The 27,260-nt window shown below is 33.4% G+C and overlaps 1 protein-coding gene across 2 annotated transcripts in view; it reads right to left on the bottom strand.

Annotated features, from left to right (window-relative positions):
• Positions 1-1,479: 1,479 nt before the first annotated feature.
• LCA5 (lebercilin LCA5) overlaps positions 1,480-27,260 on the bottom strand; it is a 33,670-nt gene continuing 7,889 nt past the window's right edge. For both annotated transcript variants that reach the window (XM_039852921.1, XM_039852922.1), the window contains exons 2-8: positions 21,274-21,665; positions 16,492-17,021; positions 9,985-10,122; positions 8,990-9,086; positions 8,198-8,340; positions 6,016-6,148; positions 1,480-4,212 (exon numbers count right to left, since the gene is read on the bottom strand). In XM_039852921.1, coding sequence (XP_039708855.1) covers positions 3,356-4,212; positions 6,016-6,148; positions 8,198-8,340; positions 8,990-9,086; positions 9,985-10,122; positions 16,492-17,021; positions 21,274-21,472 — 2,097 coding nt within the window. In that variant the 5' untranslated portion in view covers positions 21,473-21,665 and the 3' untranslated portion in view covers positions 1,480-3,355. The remainder of the gene's footprint in view (positions 4,213-6,015; positions 6,149-8,197; positions 8,341-8,989; positions 9,087-9,984; positions 10,123-16,491; positions 17,022-21,273; positions 21,666-27,260) is intronic.

Genomic DNA, 27,260 nt, shown 5'->3' with positions numbered 1-27,260 from the left:
GAGTAAATGGAGGGCTCAGATTTGGCACTTGCCTTTGTCTCCTGGCTGGGTGGGAGAAGGGTTGAACAAAAGATCATTGGCACCTGCCAGTGCCTCTATCCCTGGAGAGCTGCCCTGACTCCTGCCCCTCCAGTCCTTGCCCTGAAGCCAGTCATTTCAGTTCCTCCCCAATGTCCCTGGTGCTCTTCAGGCTGCTGCCCCCACCCTGGAGCCCAGATTGATCGAGTCTGTGGGTGAATCTATGTGTGGCCCCTCAAGAGGAATGTCTGGGACTCCAGCAACCCTCCATCTCACTTAGATGTAATCCCTGCAGGTTTCCACAGCCACGTTATGGGGACAACTCTTCCCAGCACTGGTGCCCTGAACTGGGTAGGTGTGTGTGGGACTGGGACACCTCGTTCCTCAGGGGGTACCTCTGCCTCTGCAGCTGAGATATCGCTTCAGATTCTTAATTGCCACATCATGGTGTGGGACTTGCCCATTCTGTGTCTACTAGTCTCATTGTGGCTTCTTTATATACGTACAGAACTTTTGTTTAGCCAGTCTTCGGGAGGTTTTCAATGATGTTTGTTGTATAACTTAGTTATAATTTTGATGTAGTCATGGGAACGAGCATAGCATTTATCTATTCCACCAACTTGACCAGCAGTCAGCCTATGCTCTGTTTTTTAAACTGTGCCTTAAAAGAAACTTGTAATTAACTGAGTGCTTATAATGTAGCAAGCACCTAGCCAAACATTACCTTAAGTATTTCATTTACTCCTCAAAACCGCCTTGGGAAGTACTTTAAAAGACCAATAACAGCTGAGGAAACCAAAGACACTTGCAGAGTGCGTGGGCAGACAGGGATGGCTCACCATGCTCTGCATCCAGTGAAGGCAGGGGCCAGATCTGTCTTACTTTCCTGGCATCTAATACAATGCTGGGTACCCAGGAAGCAGTCAAATAATTAAACACATGCTATTTACTAAAAGGAGAACACTTTTAAATGATTTTAAAGGAAGATCCTTTCTTGACAATTTATCGTACCTTCTTTCATCCTAAAAAGTCCCTATTATTACTGTAGTACAATTGTCCCTTCCTGTTTTCATCAGGCAGATACCTAACACTTAACCAGGGTACTAGAAGTTTAGTATGTCTGAATATAAGATGGAAAGGAGGACCAGAAAAACAGCAAGTCAGCCATGAAATAAGTTCATTTTATGATTCAATTTAATCCTCCTTACCTCCGCCTTTTTTATATTATGAGCAATATATGCCATTACGATAGCTATTAAGGGTGAAAGGATTAATTAAAACTATAATTACCTGATAAGACTAGCATACTATCTAACCTGATTTAGGGCAAATTCATCTACTTCAGCTAAAAATACTAGACAAAAAAAAAAGTGAATAATGAAATAAAAATTAACCCTGCAGGTCCTATTTCTACTATATATATTCTAAGTGATCTAAGGTATCATTCAAACAAAGAATCAGTATATTTTTAATTTTTATTAGTAAGAGTTCTGAGTACAAATAACAAATTTAACTTGACATTTAGGAAAAAAGATTCACTAAGGTTTGTTCATAAAGAAATAACCTGTTCTGTACATTTTAATCTCCAATTTTAATGCTTCACACCATAATGCTTCTGAGTCTATAACTTAATTTTAGGTTTAAATTTAATAATTGTCTTGCTGCATCTGGTTAAAGAGACTAGAAAACATCAGGTAGAGAAAAGCAAGAGAGTAATTATAATGACCTGAATATAAAACTTTATTAAAAGGCCTTTTAAAAAGCCTTTGAAACAAAACAACCTAAATATTAGAATACTTTTGGCAGAAAAATTAGCAGCTATGAACAAAATTAACATTACATAATATTTTATCAAGAACTGCATTACAATATTGTGGTTTACAAATATTAGAATGATTTGCAACATACTAAATGCTTATATCAGACATAAAAATCTTAAAAAAATTTAAATATAGTTTAGCACTTTGGGGAGATTCAATTCACAATAAATGACAGAAACACAATTTTGAAGATAGCTGGTACATCTTTTAATTAGAGACTTAACCAGGTAAGTCTTGTCAAAGAGTTATGAAATTATATTCAATAATAAGCATTTGTAAGAACTCAAGATAAAACAGTAACTCTAGTGCCCTCATCAGTATGTATACTTGGCATCAGAAATCATCCTATGAGTGAATACACCGTAAGTTCTTGAAAAACAAAAAACAGCTTGTGTTAGAATAAGTGTCAATCTACATTTTTTTATTTTTCCCCTGACACACTATTTCCACAACCCAGCATAATCCGAGGTCATAAACTACTCTTACAGATGAAGTGAGCTGCAAACAGCAAATGACCAAAGCATTTCAACAGAAAAAAAACACCTACCCTACACAGCAAGGCAGAAGTCCCATTTCTAAAACATTTAACCAAGGCTGATTTAAAATTAGTCCTGTACGTCCAAGAGTATTACACTATCATTGTCTCTTTGGTTTGATAGTAAGTTCAAATCTTAATAGTATATATTAAAAATTTCCAAGTTATATTACTTTGGAAACATAATTGAGTTGAAAGTCTTTCTATATTGGAATAAAATTACTTCTATTCCATGTATTTGGTATGAAATCTCAGATACAAATAATGTAGCAGGAGAGGAATTACTGATTATACTGGGAGCCATGTCAAGGGAACTGTCCGTGCAAACAAATGTCTTTTGAATTCAAACCAATATGTTTGCAGTGGTAGGTAAGTGATTTAATGAGACTTGTAACTGGGAAATGAGTAGTGTTAACTCTGGTTCCTTCTGAAGGAATAGGACATCTCAATGTTGCTGCTGCTTCGCGTCAGGGTAGCTCAGCCTTGCCATGTACGGAAGGGACCCCCAGCCCACCCCATAAAGGACAGGACTCTGAAACAGCACCCATTTTCTACCAGCTGGGAGCTACGCTTTCCAACACAGAGCCTCTCACTCTTAATTTCCATTCAATAATCGGTGGGAAGACTATTTTTGGTCATATCCTCAGTGAGCTAAATACAAATAAATAAGGATAAAAATAGGAAATAAATATGAACTCCAAAGGAGTAAAACTTCCTACAGAGCTGATTTAAGAGGTAAAATCTATTTGTAAATTAAAAACTCAAAACCAAGTAAGCTATACCTCTATTTTTGGCTTCATTCAAAAGAGCCTCCTTCATTCTTGGTAAACTAGCTATAAGATGTGATATAATTTTTATTTGCACTGTATTTATTAAAAGTCATTCCTTAATAAGGACTTTTTAATATTAAAAAGTCTAAGTGTTTATAATAAATACTGTATTAAAATATTTACAATTGGAAAAAAATTTATACTCTAGTCAGTCATCTCAGTGCTACTTCCTCAATTTCATCTTCTACAGAATCAACTGCTTTTACTGCTGGTTTATTGTTTGCATGTTTTAATCGGTGTCTGTTTGAATTAAAACTTCTTCCTTCGCTGAGGAAAAAGTCATCTTCATCCTGTTCTCTACCCCTGCTGCTTTTATCCCCAGGGAGAAAATTTAGAGAGTCAAAGTCTCCTTTGCTGGCAGCCAGAGAATTCAGGTCACTGCTTTTAGAGGAAATAGTGCTGCCACCACTGACACCAAATAGCTGTTCCATCAGATTAGCTTTTCTCTCTTTTCTTGTAGTTAAATCTACATCATCTTTACTAAGTTTCTCTATACTGTTTCTTTGGAAATCCAAAAGACCACTTTTTTGGCTAAATGGATTTGACTTCCCTGATGTTTTTGCAAATGAAGGCACATAGCTGCCAAATGCAAGGTCATTTGGAGAGACTGGGCTTCTAATATTTCCTGGATTCTGACCATCTCCTTTAGTAGTTAAAAGATTGATGTCTTGTAAATGATGCCCATTAAATAATCTCTCTGAGGATTCAGAGAATAGGTATGTTCTGGGACTTCTCTCTGGGGAGTACAGTTTAGATTCCAAATCAGGTAGCAGTGGCAGAGGTGGACATTTTAGATTCTGAGGATCTTGGAGTTCCCTGTTGATTTCATTCAGTTTAGCAAGCAGAATCTCTCTCTTCAGTCTTTCTTCTTCTTCTTCCAATTTATCAATATTTTGAATTTGGTACATTCCCACTTGGTATCTTCCAGTTTCCAAGGCTGGCTTTTCTTCTCTCTCCAGCAAAGATGTCTTTTCTTTTTGCTTTTTAGCAAGTTCTTCTCTTTTCCATTCTGTATGAAATCAATTTTAAAAGTGAAATTTTACAGCAGTCAATATTCTTAAATAGGAAACCTCAACGTTCATCTTTTACAAAAGTCTTTATCTAATGTGGGTATTACCAATAAAATGAAAATGGACACCGTAAGCTTCATTTCTATATTTGATATTCTGGGATTCTAAAAGAATACACTTAATGTGTACTGCATTTAAGACTCACATTTAAAGAAAAAAAATTGTTCTTCAATTTAGGGGTGGGGAAGAAGGTTCTCTGCTTATTTTTGATACCTAATATAGTGCTGCACACTGAATTGGGGGTAGTGGGTTGGAGAAAAGACTTTTAAACTTAAAAATAAATTGAGCCTCTGGATGTCATACCCTGAGAAAGACACATTACTTATGGCGTACTTTGACAGGAGATGCATTAACCTGAATCTAATTAAGAGAAAACGTCAGATAAACCCCAAATGAGGAACAGTCTATTTTAAAAAAACGGGTCTGTATTCATCAGTAATGTTAAATTCACAAAATATTTTTTAAAAGGCTAAGAAGCTATTCCAGATAAGAAAATGCTATATAGGATAATACTGTCAGCTGACAAACGAATATGGACAGCAAAGCAGAGAATTGTGTTGTATTAAATTCCTGAGATTGAAAACTATACTGGAATGATATAAAAGAATGTCCTTATTTTGGAAAAAAAAACATGGAAGTTATTTTAGGGCATGGGCATGATATATACAACTTAAATAGTCCTTTGGCTATTATTGCCATTTTGCTATAATTTTGAAATTAGTCCCAAATAAAAAGTTAAAAATATTAAAATATGTAAGAACGCTATGCATTTAGTAATTTTAGTAAATGGCATACATTCTCACTGATGTCAGAAATCATTCCATATAGACTCCAGGAAAAAAATCAGTCAAAAAGGACAGGGAAAAGTGACAGTCTATTACTTTATTCCTTTTCCTGATACCTAGACAGAATTGAATATAATACTTAATTTTCTATTCTGTAGTTTAATATGTGAAAGCTTCTCCCTTTATACATTACCCAATAGTGATAGAAATGTAACTTCTATTTCAACTGTTATATTGGTTTAAATACACAAAAATGTATATGCACTAAGTAACAATTAGGTGATAATTTTATGTTCTATTAACTTTAAAGGTAAAAAAAAAAAGGATTTCTCTGTAAGCAGCTACTATATAACTAATAAAATATATTCAAAAGATTAGAGTCTCACCTATACCTTTAAGACATTTTACCCAGATGGAAATATATTCCTGAACTTCATTTCCAGTATCTGAAACTATGTGAGTTGGTTCACGAAACTTCCAACTAATGGTTGAACACATTAAAAATTTACTTTACATATTAAAACCAAAGAAAAATTATAAGCATATATTCAGGATATCACAATTCATTGATTTTAATGCTTGGGCTACTCTACATGTATATTAGATAGTTTTAAGGTAAAAACAATAAAGAGGGTTGTACTTCAGTTATATCTTCATCAAGCTTTAGTTAACACACAACGAATTTTTCCCCGTCATCTGAATTTTGCTTCATCTGAATTTTCTGTAGGTAACTTGTCCTTGTTTCCTAATCCCCAACAGCAATTGACTGACAGTTTTCATTTTTTTCTTTGTAGCTTCATTCAAATGTTTGTAGTTTCTGACAGAATATTCCCTACTACTGTATCAATTTTTTGTTTTGTATGTCCGATTCATTCTTTAGCTGGAAGATATTAGGGGATGTTAACCCTTTCTTTCCCAAGGCATGCTGACTCATCACGTGCTTAAACAAACTCTTACCGTCCTCCAGCTTTGCAACCTCCTGTTTTACAATATAGAGTCCTTGATCTTTAACGAATTTTTCTTCTCTTTCCACGACTGGGTTTAGAATCCCTGCTTCTTCACGTTCATCTCTCTCTCGAGATTTCAGGTCCTATTACACATATTTTTAAAAAATGCAAGCTTACATGTAGAAAAAGCAGCAGCTACTGAAATATCATAGATTAATCTCTCATTATGCATGATACCAACTTAGAAATTAAAGGAAACTTTCAATTAATAAATCAGTAAGTCACAAGTTAGCACCCTTTGAAAGAGGCTTCAGAAGCACAGGATTATTTAATTTAGTTAAAATTTTAAAGAGGCATTGATGAGATATATGAGAACTAGTATAATAGAAGTAAATCCAACACCCTACATGAAATTCTGAAGAGATAAGTTTCAGAAGTACTTCTGCTTTGCACATACATTTCATTACAAAATCTGATTATTTCAGTTAACCAGAAAAGGCTATTAACTAAACTATAGCACAGGCAGTGACGACTACACTGAAACTTTCAAGTTTATACTAGGATTTAAGTCTTGCCTATACATTTGGGCCCAAAGCCTTCAATTAATAAATTCTGTAATATTTAAGTCAAATAAAAATACAAACTTAAATTCCTTGTTCCTTATAGTCCCCAAATATGTAATGTTTCTTAATAAAAGTAAAATAGCTAGACTTGTATTGTCCCTTAGTATCTCTCTTCCCCTTCTTCCTTTTAATTACAGAATATTTTGAGTTTTAGCAAGGAGGGCATAGAGTGCTCAACTGGAGATTACATTTACTAGCCTCCCTTGCAACTAGAGAGAAGCAATAGGGTGAGAGTGGAAGTATGTCTACAACTTCTGGTCACATTCATAGAAACAAAAGCTCCTTGCCCTCTACTTCCTCATTCCTCCTTCTCATAGGGATTTTGAGCCAGTTCCAATCATACAGAAAACTAAACTCTTTACGATGGAAGAGCAGTAATGACTACCATGGATCAAAGCTGTCTGTCTATCTTGGACTACTTGCTAACCTTCAGTCTTTTACAAGAGAAAGAAACTTACACCTTCTTTGAGCAATTGTATTTTGGGTCTCTTTCCAATAGCAAGTCAGCCTGTACTTTAACATAGCTTCTATTTGCCGAGGCCCTTTAAAGTGGCAGGATCAATCTTAAGAGCTTTATAAACTGTGATTAGTCATTACCACAACCTTGAAGGGTAACATACCTCCATTTTATAAATTAGGAAATTAAGGCTCCAAGAAGTCATACAACTAAAATGTTAAAATCAGAATTTAACTAAAAAATAGTGTTAATTCCAAGGTTATACTCTTTTCACTATATCAGGTTGCTGCTCCTCCTGTTGAAACTTGTAAAGACTACATATTTTTATCTTCTTAAAGAATTGCTTTGCTATTCTATACTTTTCCTTTTCAAAAAGATAAACATGATAGAGTCTCAATGATAGTGCAAATATAGGAAGAAACAGCAGATAAAGCTAACTCAAGAAGAGATCTCAGGGTCACTGGGAAACTTATATGACACAAAAATACAGAACTACATGAACGATGATGACTCTCTAGCACACTGTCTCCTTTGGGTTTTAAACTGTAAACACTAAAGAGAAAAACCTCGTAGAGAAAAGGACCTTCCAGTATTCAGAATATCAGTTCTTTTAAATGAAAGTCCAACACAGACCCCTCTAAATGACACTTTGAATGGTATAAAGTCAGATTCCGCTGCAATTAGTTTGCTCAGCGTTCAACTAACCTGTAAAATTCTCTTATACAGAAGGTTAAAAAAAAATGAAATGCAGTCAAATTCTAACAAATAATTTGAAAACTACTATAATTTGCTATTAAACTTCAAGGATGATTTTGAGACTAGCTGGGTACATACAAGGTAAGAAACTTAGAAAGAAAATTTTTTTCTTCTCTTCTACCTCCAACTAGAAGGTACAATCAACCTTTCAGAAGCATCTGAAAGATGAGCTGTGACCTAACAGTCAACCAAAGGAATTTAATAAAATAGACAGATGTTATCTCTCTTTAAAAGGCTAGCTGCATATTTTAGATATAGCACTAGTATCATTGCTGAAATTTTAAAAAGTTTGATACTGTGTTTTAGGAATAATTTCAAACCTAGAGTTTAGTACTTAATCATATTGCTAAACTCACCAAAGAAAGATGTTCAGGATCTTCCCATTTGTTTTCATAACACATAACTGTTTGTGGTATGATAGGAAATTCTTCCAGGTTGAAGTCTTCATTGGTTTGTACTCCTTTTGTACACTGGCATGTAAAATCACTCTGGCATGCAGCTATCATGAAAATTATAAAAGAATTTTTCTAATTGTATTGAAAATTGCTAAGATATATGGAATTCAACTGGTATATATATTTACCATCCAAATCAGATAATGCATGGTTTGCTTAGCTCCATGACTACTCGCTATTAGTATTTTTATTTCTAGGATTTACTGGCAATTATGTAATTTGAGGACAGTTCCTATAGGTAAATCATATTATGCTTTTACAAAGTTTTTTTAACTTTTTGTAATTCGAAAAAGGAAATTATACTTTTGTTTAAAGATATGGATAATAATAACAAAGTATAATACTCTAGAAAGTAAAAAAAAGCAAAAAAAATAGATGAACTATAATTAGTAAAATGTGTAACTGTTAAAGCTAGGTGATATAAGTAAAGGTTCATTATACTATAATCTCTAGTTCAGGGTATGCTTATATATTTTCATAAAAGTTTAAAAATATATACTAAGAAAACTTCTAAGAAATTATGTAAAACATAATTTTAATGACCTCACGGGAAAAACCTGGGAAAGCTGAAAGGATTCTGAAAACTATTTAATATTAAATAGAAACTTAAATTCATTTCAATGAAGTTCTTTCTCCTTTGCTTCCTTCTACAGCAGAATTCATTTTGTTATGAATAGGTAATAGCTACTATACCATTTTTTCTTGATATAAGTTCTTTTTCTTTCTTTGGAGAAGACCTTGGTAGACGATTAGAATATATATTTTTTATATCCAGTTCTCTCTCCTTTTCCTGGAAAAACAAAAAACAAACAAACAAAAAAAACCCAGTACAATTAAGGGCGTGGAATCTCAGTTTAAAACAAAATAAAAATCCTCACTTTGTCAATTGGTATTTTACTTATCAACCTGAGATATACATATTTCAGCTTCCCTTTGTAACTACCAAACTATAGAAAGAACTATCCCTCAGATTCTTAGGTTAGGGTAGAGCAACAATTCTCCCTATGAAGTCCAATCTATACTGGTAGTCAAAAAATGAGAGAAAATAAGACAAAATTCATTTTCTACCCATTCCTGACAGGGCTAGTATTGTCCTAAACTGTCTTCCAGGCTTAATCACAGAAAGAAATTAGGCAGCATCTCTCAAATGTAGGTTATGAATTATTAACAAGTTAAAAATTAGACCTTTTTAGAAACACAGTGTTCTTGACCATTTGGGGGCTATATCCTTCTCTGAGAATTAACAGTAAATTCTATTTTAGATAATGCTAAAACACTAAATTTTGCACAAAATTTCAACCCATCAATGACCCCAGGACAGAATTAAGAACATCTGCTTTAACAAAATTAACTAATTTGAACGCTTCCTCTAAGCACTGTGAAAATAAAGAGCATTATTTAAAATAAATTTAAAAATAATTTGAGAAAGAACACTGGATTTTCCAACCAGGCAATACAGAAAAACTCTAGCTTCTCTATCATTCCTATTAGTGTATTCAATGTGTCACTTTTGACACGAGTTATAGTGATTATATTAACAAACCTTTCTTTGTAAGTACCAAAGATATTAGAATTATGTAAATGACACGGAACCATTTACAAATATGAAAGATAACAGTTATGAAATATAGTTTTCATCTAATATATATTACAAAGAGAATTAATGCAATTTAAAATAAAGCGCTTACCTTTAATTTGTGATACAGCTGTTGTACCTCCTTTTGAAGAACTTTATTTTCATCATGAGCCTCATATGCCCTTTTCCTTTCAGCAAGCAACTGTCGTTGGAAACTGTTAGTACTCAGTTCAAGGTTTTTCGATAGTTCCTATGATATATGCACAAACACGTTTAAAAAATAGTACTTAAAAATAATTTGACAGAAAACTTTGCGCTTAGCATCAAAGTGACTTTTTTAGTAGTACTACTGTACAAGACATACAAACCTGACTGGGATTACTATTAACAAACATAAAATAAACTGGGAAATAGACTTACCAACAATTTATGGCAATAAATGCATATATTGAGAAATTAAAAAGGTCTTAACCTAATGTTATACCTCAAAGAACTAGAAAAAGACCAAATTAAGCCCAAAGTTAGCAAAAGGAAGGAAATAATAAAGATCGAAGTGAAAATAAATGAAAGAGACCAGAAAAATAGAAAGTATCAACAAAACTAAGGGCTGGCTCTTTGAAAAGATAAACAAAACTGACAAATCATTAGCTAGACTAAGAAAAATAGATGACTCAAATAAAATGGAAGAGAAATTAAAACTGATTACCATAGAAATTCATAAAACCATGAGACTGTGAACAATAAATTACATAACAGGTGAAATGGATACATTTCTAGAAACACCAACCTACTAAGACTGACTAGGGAAGAAAAAGAAAAACTGAACAGAATAGTAACAAGTAAAGAGATTTAATCAGTAATTGAAAAACTTTCAACATAGAAAATTTCCAGTACCAGTTGGCTTCACTGCAGAATTCTACCAAACTTTTAAAGAATTAACACCAATCCTCTTCAAACCCTTTCAAAATATCGAGGAGGAGGGAACACTTCTGAACTCATTCTACAAAACCAGCATTACCTTGATACCAAAACCAGATAAGGATACCATAAGAAAAATATAGATGTCAAAGTTCTCAACAAAGCATTAGCAAAATGAATTCAAGAACACATAAAAAGAATTATACATGATGACCAAGTGGGATTTCTCTACGGGATGTAAGAATGGTTCAACATATGTGAATCAGTAAAATTAAAGATAAAAGGATGATGTCCAGTCGAGATGGCAGAGTAGGTAAACGCTGTGCTCACCTCCCACAATCACATCAAAATTACAACTAAATTATACAACCATCACTGAGGACCACCTGAAGACTAGCTAAATTGAAGGCCTATAACTAAGAATATAAAAAAGTCAGGACAAGAACTGGCAGGAGGGGCAGAAGCACAAATGGGTAGGTCCCGCACCCACACTGTGGCAATTAAGAATCAAGAGGGATATATCAGCTACAGAGGTACCCCATATAAAGTGAAGAGTCTCAGCCTCACGACAGGCTCCATAGCCTGGGGCACCAGTGCCAGGAAGAGAAGTCCCCATAACATCTGGCTGTGTACACCAGTGGGGATTGTATTCAAGTGAGATGAAGGGTTGCTGGCGTCATCTGTGGAGCTAGTTGGGTGGTGTTTTCATGTGGTCTCAATCCAGCCACCTTTGTGTTGAAAGCCCATGCATGAACTCACTTGCTCACAAATTTACTCGCTCTGGGCTCCAGCACAAGGGCAACGGCTAGAAAAGCACCAGGAACATAGAGAAACTGAATTGACCAGCTTCAGGATGAGGACTGGGGGATCAGGGCAGCTCTCTCCAGGGATGGAAGTGCAGTGCAAGTGCCACTGTTCCTTTGTTCAGTGTCTCTCCAAACCCAGCCAGCAGGTGCAGGTGGGAGCCAAATCTGTGCTCTTCATTAATCTGGCTAACACCATTCACTCTGCCCTGGTGATTCTGAGAACCCACCCAACTTATACGCCTAGCCCAAATCTCTCTCCCAGTGGCTTTTCCACACCAGTGGCCTGCCTCAATCATGCTGCAGAATTTCCTAAAATCTACCCAGTATCTACAAAGCCCATACAAGCAGCGTGCCCTGTAGCTCTTGCTAAGTGGTTCCAAACCCAGCACAGTGGCGACCAGTCTCAACTTACATTGTAACTCCCGTAAGGTGGCTCCAGGTCTGACATAAGCTGTATTCAGTGTTGACCTGGAACATAGCTTCAACTGAGCAGCCAAAAGCCCAGCAAAAGTAGCAGCTGAATTCAGATCACAGTGATGCCCACCAATGGATCCCAACCCAGCACAAGCAGCAGCCAGCCTTGGTTCACAACACAGCCTCTTGGCAAGCACCTCCAAGCCCAGTACATGTGGCAACCAAACACAGATCACTCTGTAGCTCCCATCAGGTGGCCCCAAGCCAGGCGTAAATGGTGGCTGACCTTTGCCTGCAATGAAGCCCTTCCCAGAAAGCTCCAGAACCAATATAAAAGGTGGTTGGATTCAGACCGCAGCAAACCACCACTTAACCAGCTCCATAAATGACACATTCAAAGGGCAGACTTGGCTGGTACCAAAGCCCCACTAAAGTTACTCCCAACTACATGCGGTCAGAACCTGCACAACAGATTGTCCACTGTAGTCACAGCCAGACCTCACAGAAAGTCAGCCTGAAATTCAATTGCATTCACTGACGTGCCATCAGCAATCAAGGCTCAACTACACCAGGAGGGCACACACGACTCACACAAAGAATACCCTAGAAGCACCTGGCTCAGGTAAATGTGGAGACTGTGACATGGGGCCTCAGAGGACACCTTCTACATAAGACCACTCAGCGAAGATTGGGAGACATAAGAGATCTACTTAATACAAACAAACAAACACACAGGGAGGCAGCCAAAATGAGGAGATAAAGAAACATGTCCTAAATGAAAAAAACAGAAAAAGAAATGAAATGGACACAATCTATCAGATACAAAATTCAAAATACTGGTTATAAGGATGCTCAATAAATTTAGGAGAAGAATAGATGAACTTAGAACTTCAATAAATAAAAACCATTAAAAAAAGTCAGAAATGAAGAATACAAGAACTGATATTAGAGGAAATTGACAGTAGATTAAAGTGGAGGATTAAATCAGTAATCTGAAAGACATGTTAGTGGAAAATATCCCATTGAAACAGCAAAAAGAAAAAAGAATTTAAAGAATTTTAAAAAATGAGGATAGTTTAAGGGATCTCTGAAACAACATTAAGTGTACCAACATTTGGATCCTAGGAGTATCAGAAGGAGAAGAGAGAGAGAGCGCGCGCGCGCAAGGGATTGAAAACGTATTTGAAAAAGTGATGGAAAACTTTCCTAACCTGGTAAAGGACATAGACATACAAGTCCAGGAAATGCAGAGTCCCAAACGAGATGAACCCAAAGAGGTGCACACTAAGACACATCATAATTAAAATGCCAAAGGTTAAAGACAGAGATAAAATATTAAAAGTTAACAAGAGAAAAGCAGTTAGTTACCTACAAGGGAGTCCCATAAGACTATCAGCAGATTTTTCTTGGGTCCTCTCTCTTTCCTGATGAGTCTGGTCAGAAGGGATTAACACAACCAAGATTACTCAGACCAACAAAACTATAATTTAGAATTGAAGGAGAGACGAGGAGTTTTTCAGACAAGAAAAAGCTGAAGGAGCTCACCACCACTAAACCAGTATTACAAGATATGTTAAAGGGATTTCCTTAAGTAGAATAGAGACCAAAAATATGAATCAAAATATAGGAAAGAAAAAAATTCTCACTGACAAAAGCTAAGAGTAAAAGCAGTAAGTCAACCAATTATAAAGTTAGTATAAAAGTTAAAAGGCAAACATAGGAAGATCATGTGTAATTACAACAATAAGTTAATACACACAAAAGAAGTAAAAAGTAATGGCAAAAACAAATGTGGAGAGGGTGAGTAAAAACTGTAGTGATTTTAGAATGTATTCAAACTTAAGTAACCATAAACTTACTGCTATAAACATAGCTTAGGATATATGAAGCAACTGGTAACCACAAATCGAAAATCTGCAAGAGATATGCAACATTTGGCTTAATATATAAAAACACAAGACTTGTACATATGCTGTCTACAAGAGACCTACCTGAGATTGAAAGACACACACAGACTGAAAGTAAAGAAATGAAAATAGATATTTCATGCATATGAAAACCAAACAAAAGCTGAGGTAGCAAACTCATATTAGACAAAAAAGACCTTATAATGCCTATAGCGAGACAAAGAAGTGCATTCCATAATGATAAAGGGATCAATCCACGAGAGGCTATAACTCTAGTAAACATCTACACATCCAACGTAGGAGCACTTAAGTATAAAAAACAGACATTGCCAGATGTAAAAGGAGTTTGAAAAAATAATCATAGTAGAGGACTTTAACACACCATTGATATCAATGGATAGATCCAGACATAAAATCACCAAGAAACAGTGGCCTTAAATGACACATTAAATCATCTGGACTTAATTGGTATTTTTAGGACATTTCACCCAAAAGCAACAAAATATACATTCTTTTCAAGTGCACATGGAACATTTTACAGGACAGACCACACGTTAGGCCACAAAACAAGTCTCAATATTTAAGAAGATTGAAATCATCTCAAGCATGTTCTCCAATCACAATGATTTGAAACTAGAAATCAATTATAAGAAGAAAACTGAAAAACAAGAACTCATGGAAGCTAAGCAACATCCTAATAAAAAATGAATGGGCTAACATAACAAAAAGATCAAAGAAGAAATCAAAAGATATGTTAAGGCAATTGAAAATGAAAATACAGTGACCTAAAATCTAGGGGATACTGCCAAAGCAGTTCTAAGAGGGAAATATACAGCAATACAGCCTACCTCAAGAAACAAGAAAAATCTCAAATAACCAAACCTTACACACAAAGAAACTAGAAAATGATGAACAACCCAAAGTGAGTATAAGGAAAATATAATAAAAGTCAGAGTAAAGATAAATGAAAGAAAAAAAAAAAAAAAAAAAAGAAAGAAAAAAGAATAGAAAAGGTCAATGAAACCAAAAGCTCATTCTTTCAAAAGATAAACACATCTGATAAGTCTTTAGCCAGACTCATCAGGAGAGAGAGGACCCAAGAAAATAAAATCAGAAATGAAAGTGACAACTGATGCCACAGAAATACAAAAGATTATAAGGAAATAATAAGAAACAATTATCTGCCAACAAACTGTACAACCTAGAAGAAATAAATTCCTACAACCATACAATCTTCCAAAGCTGAATCAGAAGGAAAGAGAAAATCTGAACAGATAACTACAAATGAAATAGAACCAGTAATCAAAAAACTCCCAACGAAAGCCCTGTACCAGATCAGACAGCTTCACAGAAGAATTTTAACAAACGTTCAAAGAAAAATTAATATCCATCTCTCTCAAACTCTTCCAAAAAACTGAAGAGGGAAGGCTCCTAACCTCATTTTCTGAGGCCAGCAGTATCCTGATACAAAAACCAGAAAAGACTCTACCAAAAAAAAAAAAAAGTATATGCCAATATCTCTGATGAACATAGATGCAAAAATCCTCAACAGAATATTAGCAAACCGAATTCAGCAACAGATTAAAAAGATCACACAACTAGAGCAAGTGGGATTTATTCCTGGAATGCAAGGTTGATTCAATATCCTCAAATCAATTAAGGTGATATGTCGTATAAACAAAATGAAGGTTAAAAATCATATGATTATATCAACAGATGAAGAAAAAGCATTTGACAAAATCCAACATCCATTTATGATAAACACTCTCAACCATATATTAAAAACACACCATGTATTAAAAACACCTAATTAATACATTGCAAAAAGCTAATTTATAGTTCTAATTATTCCTTGCTCAGAAAGCTCTTGGAGTAGGCATTATTCTCATACTTTTCTCCTACCTGTGCTTTCCAAACTACCAGTCAATTCTAAGCAACAATAAGCCCTGACTCAGGGCTTTTGTTTGATACATATATAATAGCAGGTGGTATCTATATAACAAGTTCTCTGTGTAACAGGTATGAAGTAGTTCTCTTTCCCTCTCTCTTTCAAGAAAAAAAAATATTTTAAAAACATCTCCTGTATTTTAGACTAGTAACTCAACAATCTTCTACTGACCTCTCATGTCACTTTTTATTTTGGGGACTAGGGGTACATCCTACCTCAAAAGATGTCTTCACAAATGTTCAAAGAAATATTGTTCAACAGAGTATCATTCATGTGGCATTTCTCAAACAATGGCTCCAAAATGTCAGTTTTATAACACTACAGCTATTATAGTTTCATTTTCAATTTAGAGAAATGATCAGATAATCGAATAGTATATTTCTCCAAAATGACTATGATCCATGGAACTAAACATTCATCCATTAACACGTGGCCCATTAATGTAGTTTTTTGCACTCTGCTCTTAAATATACAATCTCAAATTTTTCCTAATCTCTTAGATATACTAAAAAAAGTTCTCATTTCCAAGTAAATCCTGAACTGCAGTAAGAAGTCTTAATAGAACATATTAAATATCCAATGAAAAACAAAACAAAACAGCACAATTAGAAGTGTAGGAATTTTACCTTAATTCTTCTCTCAGTGTCATCTAATTTTAACTCTGCTGCAACCAGTTTCTTTGCCAAATCATCTCGTTCAGGAAGGTGTCTAGCTTCGGAGATCTTTTTCAGCTTCTGCAAGGAAAATTTTGTCCTAAATAGTTCACCTTCTGTATCTTTCACCCTTTTCTCAGTTGCCCGTTCTTTCTCTTGAGATTTTCTTAAGCGTTCTTTGAGTGCTGTAATCTCATTGTTATGACGAACAATGAGTTGTGAGATTTCATTTTCTGTATCTTCAAACTTATTCAGGGCTTTCTCCTGTCTGTATTGAAGCCTTTTCAAAGCCTTATTTTCTTTTAGCAGCTCAGCTAACTTGACCTGGAGTTCAGTTACTTCATTCTGCAATTCATTGATTTTTAGCAGTCTTGCAGAAAGAACTCGTTTTGTAACAAGATCGATATCTTTCCGAGGTGGCTCCCTATTGAGGCTCTGGGAGCGAAATCCCACTCGGACTCCCTTTCTGTTTGGTGGACCCTTAGGACTTGGTTTCCTAGGGGCTAAAAAAGAAACAGTAATAATGTAAAGTGAAAGCTGTACCAAATGTAGTATTATTTTTAATCCTAATACAAGTGGATCCACAACATTCTTATTTTGTTCCTTAACATGTAATTTTACGATATTTTGTTAAATAACAGATTTTAATTAAAGCTCTTAATGTAATGTTTTTATTAAGAAATGTTTGGAATTTTTAAAAGAGGTCAATAATATATGATATACCAATAGTTTATAGGAAATTATTTTACCTTGCTTTAAGAGATGGCAGTATCAGGCTTTAAAATTTTTAACTTTATAGTAAGATGGCAAATCAGAATTCAAACATGGACATCATCAGCGTTAACATGGTGCCTACTAAACACTGGACAAAACATTGTATTATTCAAGTTATTTGTAACAAAATATTTGGGATTATTATTTAAAATGTGGAAATACATGTTTAATTAGACCTCTTTATTTTCAGAAACAAGATGACATGTTGTACAGTGAGAAGATTTGGGTCAGGGACTCATATTTACCACTTAATAACTCCTTGGGCCATTCAACGAAACCTTTGCAGGTCTATTGTCTTCACATACAGAATGAGGATAATGCCACTTATACAATTAGGTTGTTGTGAAGATTAAATAAAGTCTGATGTAAAACAAAGCTCCCCACAAACATTCTGTCAGTAATAAGAAGTTAATCCCATTTATAAGTGATTGAAAATGGAAAACACTTTGGTACAGATGTGATTCTAAATGTTTTCTCAGGGGCATTATGTTTTGTGATGGTCATATCGAAAAAAATCTGACATAATTTGAAAACAAGATGAAAACTAAATGCTACATCCTAAAATATATAAGGATATGAAATCCTTAAAGTGTACATATTAGGTCAACATTTCACAAAAATTCAGAATGCAATTTTTACTAAAAGTTCAGTAAACTTAGGCCTCAATATAAGAACGCCTGCCCTTTAGAAGAGGATTCTGGATGTCTGCCACAGAGAATAATAAACTGTAATCTCCAAGGTGGCTGCAGTTTTTTCAAGAAGGAAATGTATTCCAGAGTAAAAAACAAATAAATAAATAACTAGAAAAACCCAACCTTTCCTTACCATCTCTCCAGCCATGAATACCCTGATTCTATTATGTAAATGAGCAAAGAATAACAAACAGTACTTACAATTTAACATTATAAAGTCTCATTAAAAAGATGGAAGATTATAAAGATTATATAGGTGTTTTGAATGTATACCGATTTAGGATTCCAGCTCTATAAATGCTTCAAAACATCAATAATAAAATAAATGAGGGAATATTGACTTGCAACTCTGAAACTACGGCTAGCCAATACAGTAGTCACTAGCCTCATGTGGCTACTGAGAAATCTAAAGTATGGGTAGTCCAAATAGTTACGCCATAGCTGTGAAATAAACACTGGAATTTAAACACTTCAAAAAACAAACAAAAAAGAATGCAGAATATCCCTACACGATGTTTTATATTCCCTATATTTTAAAAATGATATTTTGGATATGTTGGGCTAAATAAAATATATTATTAAAATGAATTTTGCCTGTTTCTTTTCCTAATGTGGTTACCAGATAATGTAAACTACACATGTGGCTTGCATTTGTGACCTGCATTATATTTCCAATGGGCAGCAATGCTCCAATTTTAATTTGGAGAGTCCATCATTTCAATTTTCTTTCTCAACATACCGAGTTAACAGTGTTTTGGTATCTATATAAAATATGTACTGAGCTCTTAGAATGACAGAAACTCTTTACATAAAATAATTATACATATGTAAAGATGAATGTTAATAATTCCAAATCTCTGATTTTTATGTACAAAGTTACATTACTCAAACAAAATGTCCTATAAAAAGAAACTTGTTTTATTTGAAAAATTAAAGCCTATATAAGAATCAGGATAAATTTTCCCCCTAATATTTTACTTCAGCTATTCAGACATAAAGGGCTTCCACAACCAGCTTTTTGATATCCTAAAAATCTGAATGTTAACTTTTAGCATCTTCTATTTATATAACTACAAACTGATTAATAATAGTACACCTAACCTGAACTGAAAAATATTTCCCAGCTTTCAACTACCTTTTTTTCATTTTTAAAACTATCAAAATGAAACATAGTGCTAATAGGAGTGAGAAGGAAGATAATTTGATTGTTGTGCATATCATTCTTCATTTGTTCCTTAAGTCACCACCAAAAATATGAGAAAATATTGCTTTTTTTCTTTAGGAGTTAAATATACAGCTCATTTAAAAAACATGTATTAAATATAAACTATGTATCTACCAAAAACTCAAGATGTTTATATTACTGATAAAATAAGAAATATGTAATATGCAATCATGTATAACCTAAAAAAATAGAATATGTAATATACAAACATGCATAACCTAAACTATTATTAAATTTTATCTTTATACATGTAACTTCTGATAGAGTACCATTTTTAAAAATAAAATGATGAAAATAAAAAGGAAGAATATGCTATTAAACATGCAAACTGCAAATTCAAGTGTTCACAATGCTGTTTTAATTACATTCGTTCCTTTCTTAGTTTAGTCTACAATGGTGATTGCAACTTAAACCAAGGGACATTAACTTGGTGTTTAAGGACAGGTATCAGTTTGGTGCTGTTACTTGATCTAAGGTAGATAAATTACCACCGATTTTACTGCAGAAGACAATGCAAAACATAAAACTGTACAAGTAATATTGAAGACAATAACTGAAACATTTCTGGTGATGCTGGGACTGTTTTTCATAGCTTTTTCTCTGTATCTTCTCAAATAAGATAAGGCTTAAGGAGTTCTGACTCCTTAATTGGGTGGCCTCCAAAACTGCTTCTGGGGAAGGAGTGAAAATTAAAGTATTCCTTCCAGTAATTCCCTAGGTATGCAAATTATTTCTTGGGAATAAATAGGCATATTCCAAGGTTCAACCCTAAGGTCTGTTTGTTCTTAATTATGTAGCAAAAGTTTAATATCAGATCATGCTCTCAACCACAAAATCAAAACAAGAGGCCTACAGTGGGACAGATCTGGAGGAAGAGACCAAAAAACCTGCAGCATTGTATTTGCAAAAAAAAAAAAAAAAAAAAAAAAAAAAAAAAAAGGAAAAGAAAGAAAAAAGAAAGAGCGAGATCCAACTGTTAGCAGTACTGATACCCCTGGGAAGCTAGATCAAGGGTCCATAAAAAGGTTGCTTTCCAAAGGAACGTATATTCTTATGGATTTCCTAAAACAAATATTATTTTTCAAAGTAAAAATTCATGTAAGTAAATTTAATTATACTCCTGTTTAAATCTTTTCAATGGCTAATTATTCTCCCACAGAAACAATCAATATTATCAGTATTGGATTCAAATTGTTTTATAACCTGGCTCCCATTTTCCTTTTCAGATTCCAATTTTACAATTCCCTGCCTTGCAATCTAAACTCTCACCATTCTAAGCTACTGCTAACTGTGCTGCATGTATTAACACATACTGTAATTACCTCATTTACCATAGTCTATTTTTCCATGGTGTACTTGTACTTACACATATTTTGTTACTAAGTAGTACATCGGGGTTTTCTTGACCAGAGATTTATTAAGATGAAGAAGAGATTTCTAGAATATTATCTAGTCAAATATGTATTAATACCTAGTTCCAGAATAGTGACATGTAATAAGGAAAATTATTTTTAATTATTAATCTTGTTTCCATTTATAACACAGTTTAATAGAAAACAGACTGGTAGTCTCAAGTCCCAAATTATATTCCTAGGTTTAATTTGAACTTTGGCAGTAAGCACTGTTACCTAGGGGAAGTAATTTCACTGAATCTAAAAAATAAAAAAAAAAGAAAAAGAAAAGCCACTTAACCATTTTATATCGAAGGCTTTCACTACTTTTTAAAAATGAAGACAAAGAAAGGTACAAAAGTTTTGATGTTTGTTTGTTTTGCCTTTACAGTACCTCACAAATCCTAAAGCATTTATTTAGGAGGAAAACAAACTGAGAAGCCTTAATTATGGTTCTTTTTTCTGTTTATACTATAACTGACTATAACAAAGGATAATAATGCCATAAGCAATTTACATAAATTTATAAAAATATATCCCCTTGAGAATGTAAACCAGCCTATTTACATATAACAATATACATACTAATAGAAGAGTTTCATTCATGCAAGCTTTCCTTAAGCACTCGAAATCAATCTTCTAGGTCTACTGGGATCTTTCAAAGAATGCTTACCTTGGTGATGCACTTGGCTATCTGAAATTTGTTTTTTAGAATTTTTTCCCTTAATACTTGTAGGTGAAGAGGGATTGACCAGCGATGACCGGCCAGAAGACTGTGGTGTAGTTCCAAAATCAGATGAACAATAACAGTAATGGTGTTTGCCTGCCTTACTTTCTTGGTCAGTATCTGGACTTCTTTCTCTTTCCCCCATGGTTTTCAAAAATAGTCTCTATTCACATAATTTCACAGAATTCTTTTTTTCCAGAAAAATCTATGACAAGCCTGAAGAGCATTTTTTAGAGTCTTTAGATCCTGGTGATAATATTCATGTCTGTGCAATTTGTTTCTCTATGTGTCTGTAGTCCACAATTCACATTAGCAACCCGAAGATATACTTTTTCCCCCTACAATTAAGGAAGAGGGAGGGAAACTCATGATATTTCTTGAAATAGAGATCTACAGTTTATTACAATGAAAGATACTAGAAGCAAAATAATATACTACTTATTTTTAAATGAGACTATAATTCATCTATATTTTCAGTTATTTACATATTTGGAGAACAGACAGATTGTCATAGCCAAGATAGAGAACATGTAAAGTACCTGACATATAATTGCTTCTGAATAAATATTAATTGAATTTGACTCCCTTGAATCTTAAGATTTATAATAAATACAAATGTTGATTTTAATAGGTGAGTAATGATCAAATAACCAGTTATTTTCTTTTTTTGGGAGGTAGAGGTGAGTAAAGAACAAGTCTGCTAATAAGAACAAAGAAAACATCCAAAAGTGACTACATAAAAATGTAAAACTAAAGTATGTAAAAAATAATCAAAACACTTGATGAAAAACATTTGCAACATGACAGAAAAATTCTTGCCACCTTTAGCACATAAATATAAACTTCATACTACCCCATATGAAAAACAGGAGGACAAAAGTTAAATGGACAAAATACATGTGAAGACCCATAGCAGGCAATACAAATGATAAACACACAAAAATATTCAACTTAGATACCATTTTTAAACTTATTAAATTATCAAAGATTTTTTCAAAACAACACTCCATGCCACCAGAATGGCTGTCAAGAAAAGATACACAGAATTTTTGAAAAAAAAGTTGGCAAGAACAACTTTAATTATGCTTTTAACCTTTGATTCAGTAATTCCATTCCTGGATATCAAGAAAATAATCTAAAATAGGGTAAAAGTTATGTGCAAATGTTTAATGCAGTACAATTAAAAAACAAAAGGAAGGAACCTAACTATCTAACCATTGTAGAATAATTAAAATTACTATTAAAATCAATACAGCATATCATGCAACTGTTAGAAATGTTGACAAAACATCTGTTAACAAAGAAAATGTTTATACTCTTATGGCAAAGAAAAAATTCAAACTGGTGTATTCAATAGGATATCAACAACACATATTCATTGAAAGGAGTAGTCTTCCTGTGTGAAGACTCAGGAACTGAAAAAAAATTGCAAAGCAAGGAATATGTATACTCCAAAATACATATGTGTCTGTCTGAGTGTCTGTCTGAGCAACATGAATTTTAGGTGATTTTATCTCTAATATATTTTTGTTTTCTAATAAAATTGAATTACTTTTATAATTAGACTAATTTTTTTAATATTTAGAAGAAACAAAAAGCTAATGAAATTAGTGTCAAAAATATAGTAGTTCTAGTAATATATGAAAAAAGACATATACAAGACAGCACTAATATTATTCATTGCAGCACTACTGTGGTGGTAAAGGACTACAACAATCAAAATGACCATCAATAAAAACTGGCTACATATACCTAAACATCTATATAATAAATACGGTACTATGAAGCTATTAAAGGAATGAGGACTATCTCTGTATGCTCTCTGCAGTCTCGAATGATCTTCGGACTGTATAAAGAAAAAGATGAAGAAAAGCATGTATTGTATACTACCATTTATCAAATGGAGAGAATTATAAATATATGCATATATTTTATGGAAATGTTCTATAATCTGTGCTGTCCAATACAGTAAGTAGCTGGGTACATGTAGCTATTGAACACTTGAAATGTGGCAAGCGACGAAGAACTAATTTAATTTTATTGAATTTTAATTAAAATTTTAAAAGCCACATGTACTGGTGGTTAGCTGATTGAAGAATACAGCTGTGGGGGAAGGGAGGAAACAGAATTTAGGGGCAGGGATTACAGCTACAGCTAGACTTCTTTGTCTATTAATTTTTGTAGACTTTGGAAATTATAATTTTTAGAAATTAGATTTTTAAAACTCAATTACTGTAAATCAAAAGGAAATGAAACAAATCATTTTAACTACAGATACAGTTGGTGGCAAAACCACAAAGATTAACCAGTTCAGACTTTAAAACACAATGATTTGACTTTATATCCCTAGTGAGATATATCCTGACAAAAAAATAAGTGCAAAGTTGTTTGTAAACATGTGAAGAAACAAATATAAACTAATATGAATTTTAAAACTTTGTAGTCTGAAGTAGGAGTATAATTATGAATTTATGATGGATTTTATATTTTTCAAAAAACTACTTCCTAGCTGTCCACTGAAAAGTCATAGAACCAAAGAACAAACCAATTGCGATGAACATTCCTAGCACATAGATGTAGTTTCTAAATACCATTTACCTTTAAAAGAAACTAGAGCTCCTCATAAAATATCTTATTCTATATCTGAGGGAAGAATCATACAAGAAGAAATGAAGAATCTAGAAATTTGGTTACACTAGAAAGTAGGGAAACTATCAGACACTAGATAGATGTCAAAAGGGCTCAGGAACCAACTTGAAGGAGCTCCTATTAGCCAAAGATGCAATGGTTTCACTATTGATAAGAACTGTTATCGGCAAAGAATCAAAACACATCACATATGTTTAAATCCATAAGGCCATATGATATTTTAAAAAACTAATTTGTCACCTTTGGAAGATGCTAGGGATCCAACTAATTCACATTAAAATTGATATAATAAAGAGAAAAAAATCAAACATGCATCTTGCCTCCACTATTACCAGCTATATCTCAAAATAATAAAATAGTAACTAAGGGGAAGTATTTCTTTACAGAATTATTCTAGCTAATAAATAAAAAGGGAAATATTAGAATGATAGAATTAGAATATTGCCATTTTGTAGCCACTAATGAAATAATGAAGCTAGACAATGATCACTAATGGCTAGTAACACCAGAGAATAGAAACAAGCAGACACTGTGTGCCTCTAGATAGGACACAACAATACCTCTAAAGTAATCTGCTCCATCTATAAGAAAAATTAAATCTGATTCTGATCAAATAGCCAAAATGTAAATGACAATTTACAGAAAATACAGGAGACAGATGTACATGAAAGCAATTAGTAAAATCCAGACTGTGGCAAATTCTATTAAGACAAACTGGTTTCTTTAACACATAAACTGCAAGCAGAAAAAGAGATGGGGGTGTATCTATATATTAAGAAAGTCTTAAGGAAAACAAACAATTATAATCCATGAACTTTATTTCAAACCTGTTGCAAACAAATTATGAAAAAGAACATTATAAGATAATCAAGAAAATTTAAACACAATAGATAATTATGTTAAGGAATCACAATCACTTTAGGTGAGGTAATAATATTGTGGTTATTTGAAAAAGGAATCCTAATCTTTTCAAGATATATGTTGAGATATTTCTGGATAAAATTAAATAATGTCTGATGTTTGCTCCAAAACAACCCAGGGGAAGTAGGTAAAGGTAGAGATGAAAGAAATGACTGGCTATGATAATAGTTTGTTGACTGGATGACAGAGATGGTAATATCTCTACTTCTGCATTTGTTAAAAATTTTCCTTAGTAAATAAGATTTTCTAAAAAGTTAAGCAAACAGACTTAGAACTTAGATTTTACTTCCTGGTGTATTAGTGCCTGTATAATTAGCTATTAGATCTGAAATCAGCACTTCCAAGGACAAGCACTAATATTTAAAAAATACGTAATATCAGCCTGCAGTCATAAAAGGAAATATTTACATATTTAAAAAACTGTCTAGAAAAAAAAGGATGATGAATTAGAGCAGTTAAGTGGCTCTACCACTTATTATTAGCTGTGTAAATCTGGAGAAGTCACCTAACTTCTCAATCTGAATTTGAATTTCAATTTTCTCAACTGTAAAATGGGAATAATAGTAACTTCCTTAGAGAATTGTTGTGATTAAAAGGGAGAATTCAATCACTACTACACAATAAGTACTCAGTAAATATTAACAATTATATTTACAATTTAAATTTACAAGATGCTCAGTAAATTCTGATTAACGTTCTCTGTCAAAGATTTTCAGTTTTAATTCCAATAATTAAAAGTTGATTATATGGTATATATGAGGATTATTTGATTTATATGCACATAGCATGAGTAGCTCAACCATCTAAGTCAGAGATGCCACCTAACTTTTCATGGCAAGGGATAAGATTCCACATAACATAACCTGCCACTCATCTCTTACACATCAGCATTCTTCCCGCTCTCCAAATATATACATATAGCTAAAAAAAAAAAAAAAAAAAAAAAGCAAATATCCACTTCCTCCATTATCCCAATTCTCCTCTCCAGGACAACTATTTTAATGACTTACACTTTTATGCTTACGTATTTCTTGAATTAGCAATTTTAGGCTATGAAAGATGAGGATTTAATTCACACTTCATTTTAAATGGTTACAACATGCAACTACATGTCGGCTATGGAAGATTTTTTCCTTAGAATTCCTAATCGTCCTTCGTTTCTAATTGAAAGGAAAAAACATCCTTCTTATCACTGATACCTCCAGCTTCTTAAATCATTCTATCTGAAAACTAAAATCCATTCCATTCTTCCTCTTAAAGACATTTTTCTTGGAGGACAATGATTTTCTATTCTAACTTAAACCAATTACTTTCTAGATCTGTTGCACCACTGTCATTCTCAAATTACTTTTATTGTACTCCTGTGTTAATCGACCATTTCTAGTAGCCCACACCATGTCTTTATTAGTTTTCGTTTTACTAGCCCATATTTTCAAGCACCTTCTTAAGAGTATATGGGTTAGGAGATAAATGTTCTGAGTCCTTCCTTGCATGTCTGAGAATGTTTTTATTTTGGCCTCATATCTGATAGTTTTCATAGGTTCCAAATTTTAAGTCATTTTCTCCCAAAACTTTGAAGACACTGCACTGCTCCAATGTCTTCTAAACCCTGAGAGATGCTTGTAAGATAGTATAGTCATTCTTTTACACATTTTTTTTGAGCTCTCACTACGTAGTAGTAATGAGAACAAAAAGTCCCTGCCTAATGAGCATATACTCTAGTTATGCTCATTAGATTCTCATTCTTTTATGGGTTATCTTTTTTTCTACTCTCTAGGAACTTTTAGATTTTCCCTCCTATTACACCGAAATTTCACAATAATGTGTGCAGGTGTGGGTATTTTTTCATTGATTGTGCTGCCCCTATCACTCCTTCTTCCTTTTTATTCTGGAAACTTGTATCTTAAGCACCAGAAACGTTATGTAACTTTTTTGATAACTGACTGTTTACTCTTTTTGAAACTTCTACTGGTCAAACAATAGAGCTGCTTTGTCTTTTTATTCTATTTTCAAAGAGATTTATTCAATCTAAACCAACCAGGTTTTCTTTTTAATTTGTGCAAACATCTTAAATTTCCAAGAACTTGTTCTTGTTCTGCTTTTTAAAAATAATTATTTTGTTCTTGTTTTACTGAGGCAATATATTTTCATTTCTCTGAAAGCACAAAACATTCTGTTTGTTTTAAAGTCTCTTTTGATCCAGGAATTCTCTCTATTTCACATGGTGACAGTTTTCCTGTTTATCTTATGCTTTTTATTTATATACTGCTGGTTTTATATCTTTGAAGGTAGTTTTTGGTTGTCTATTAATACTTAAGAAAGAAAAAGGAAGAATGAAAGGAAGCCATGTACATGTGAGTAGG

This window comes from Pteropus medius, unplaced genomic scaffold (assembly GCF_902729225.1).
Source record: "Pteropus medius unplaced genomic scaffold, Ma_sr-lr_union100, whole genome shotgun sequence".
Taxonomy (NCBI): domain Eukaryota; kingdom Metazoa; phylum Chordata; class Mammalia; order Chiroptera; family Pteropodidae; genus Pteropus; species Pteropus medius.
The sequence above is the reverse complement of the archived record's forward strand: the minus strand, read 5'-3'. Positions and strand labels throughout refer to the sequence as shown.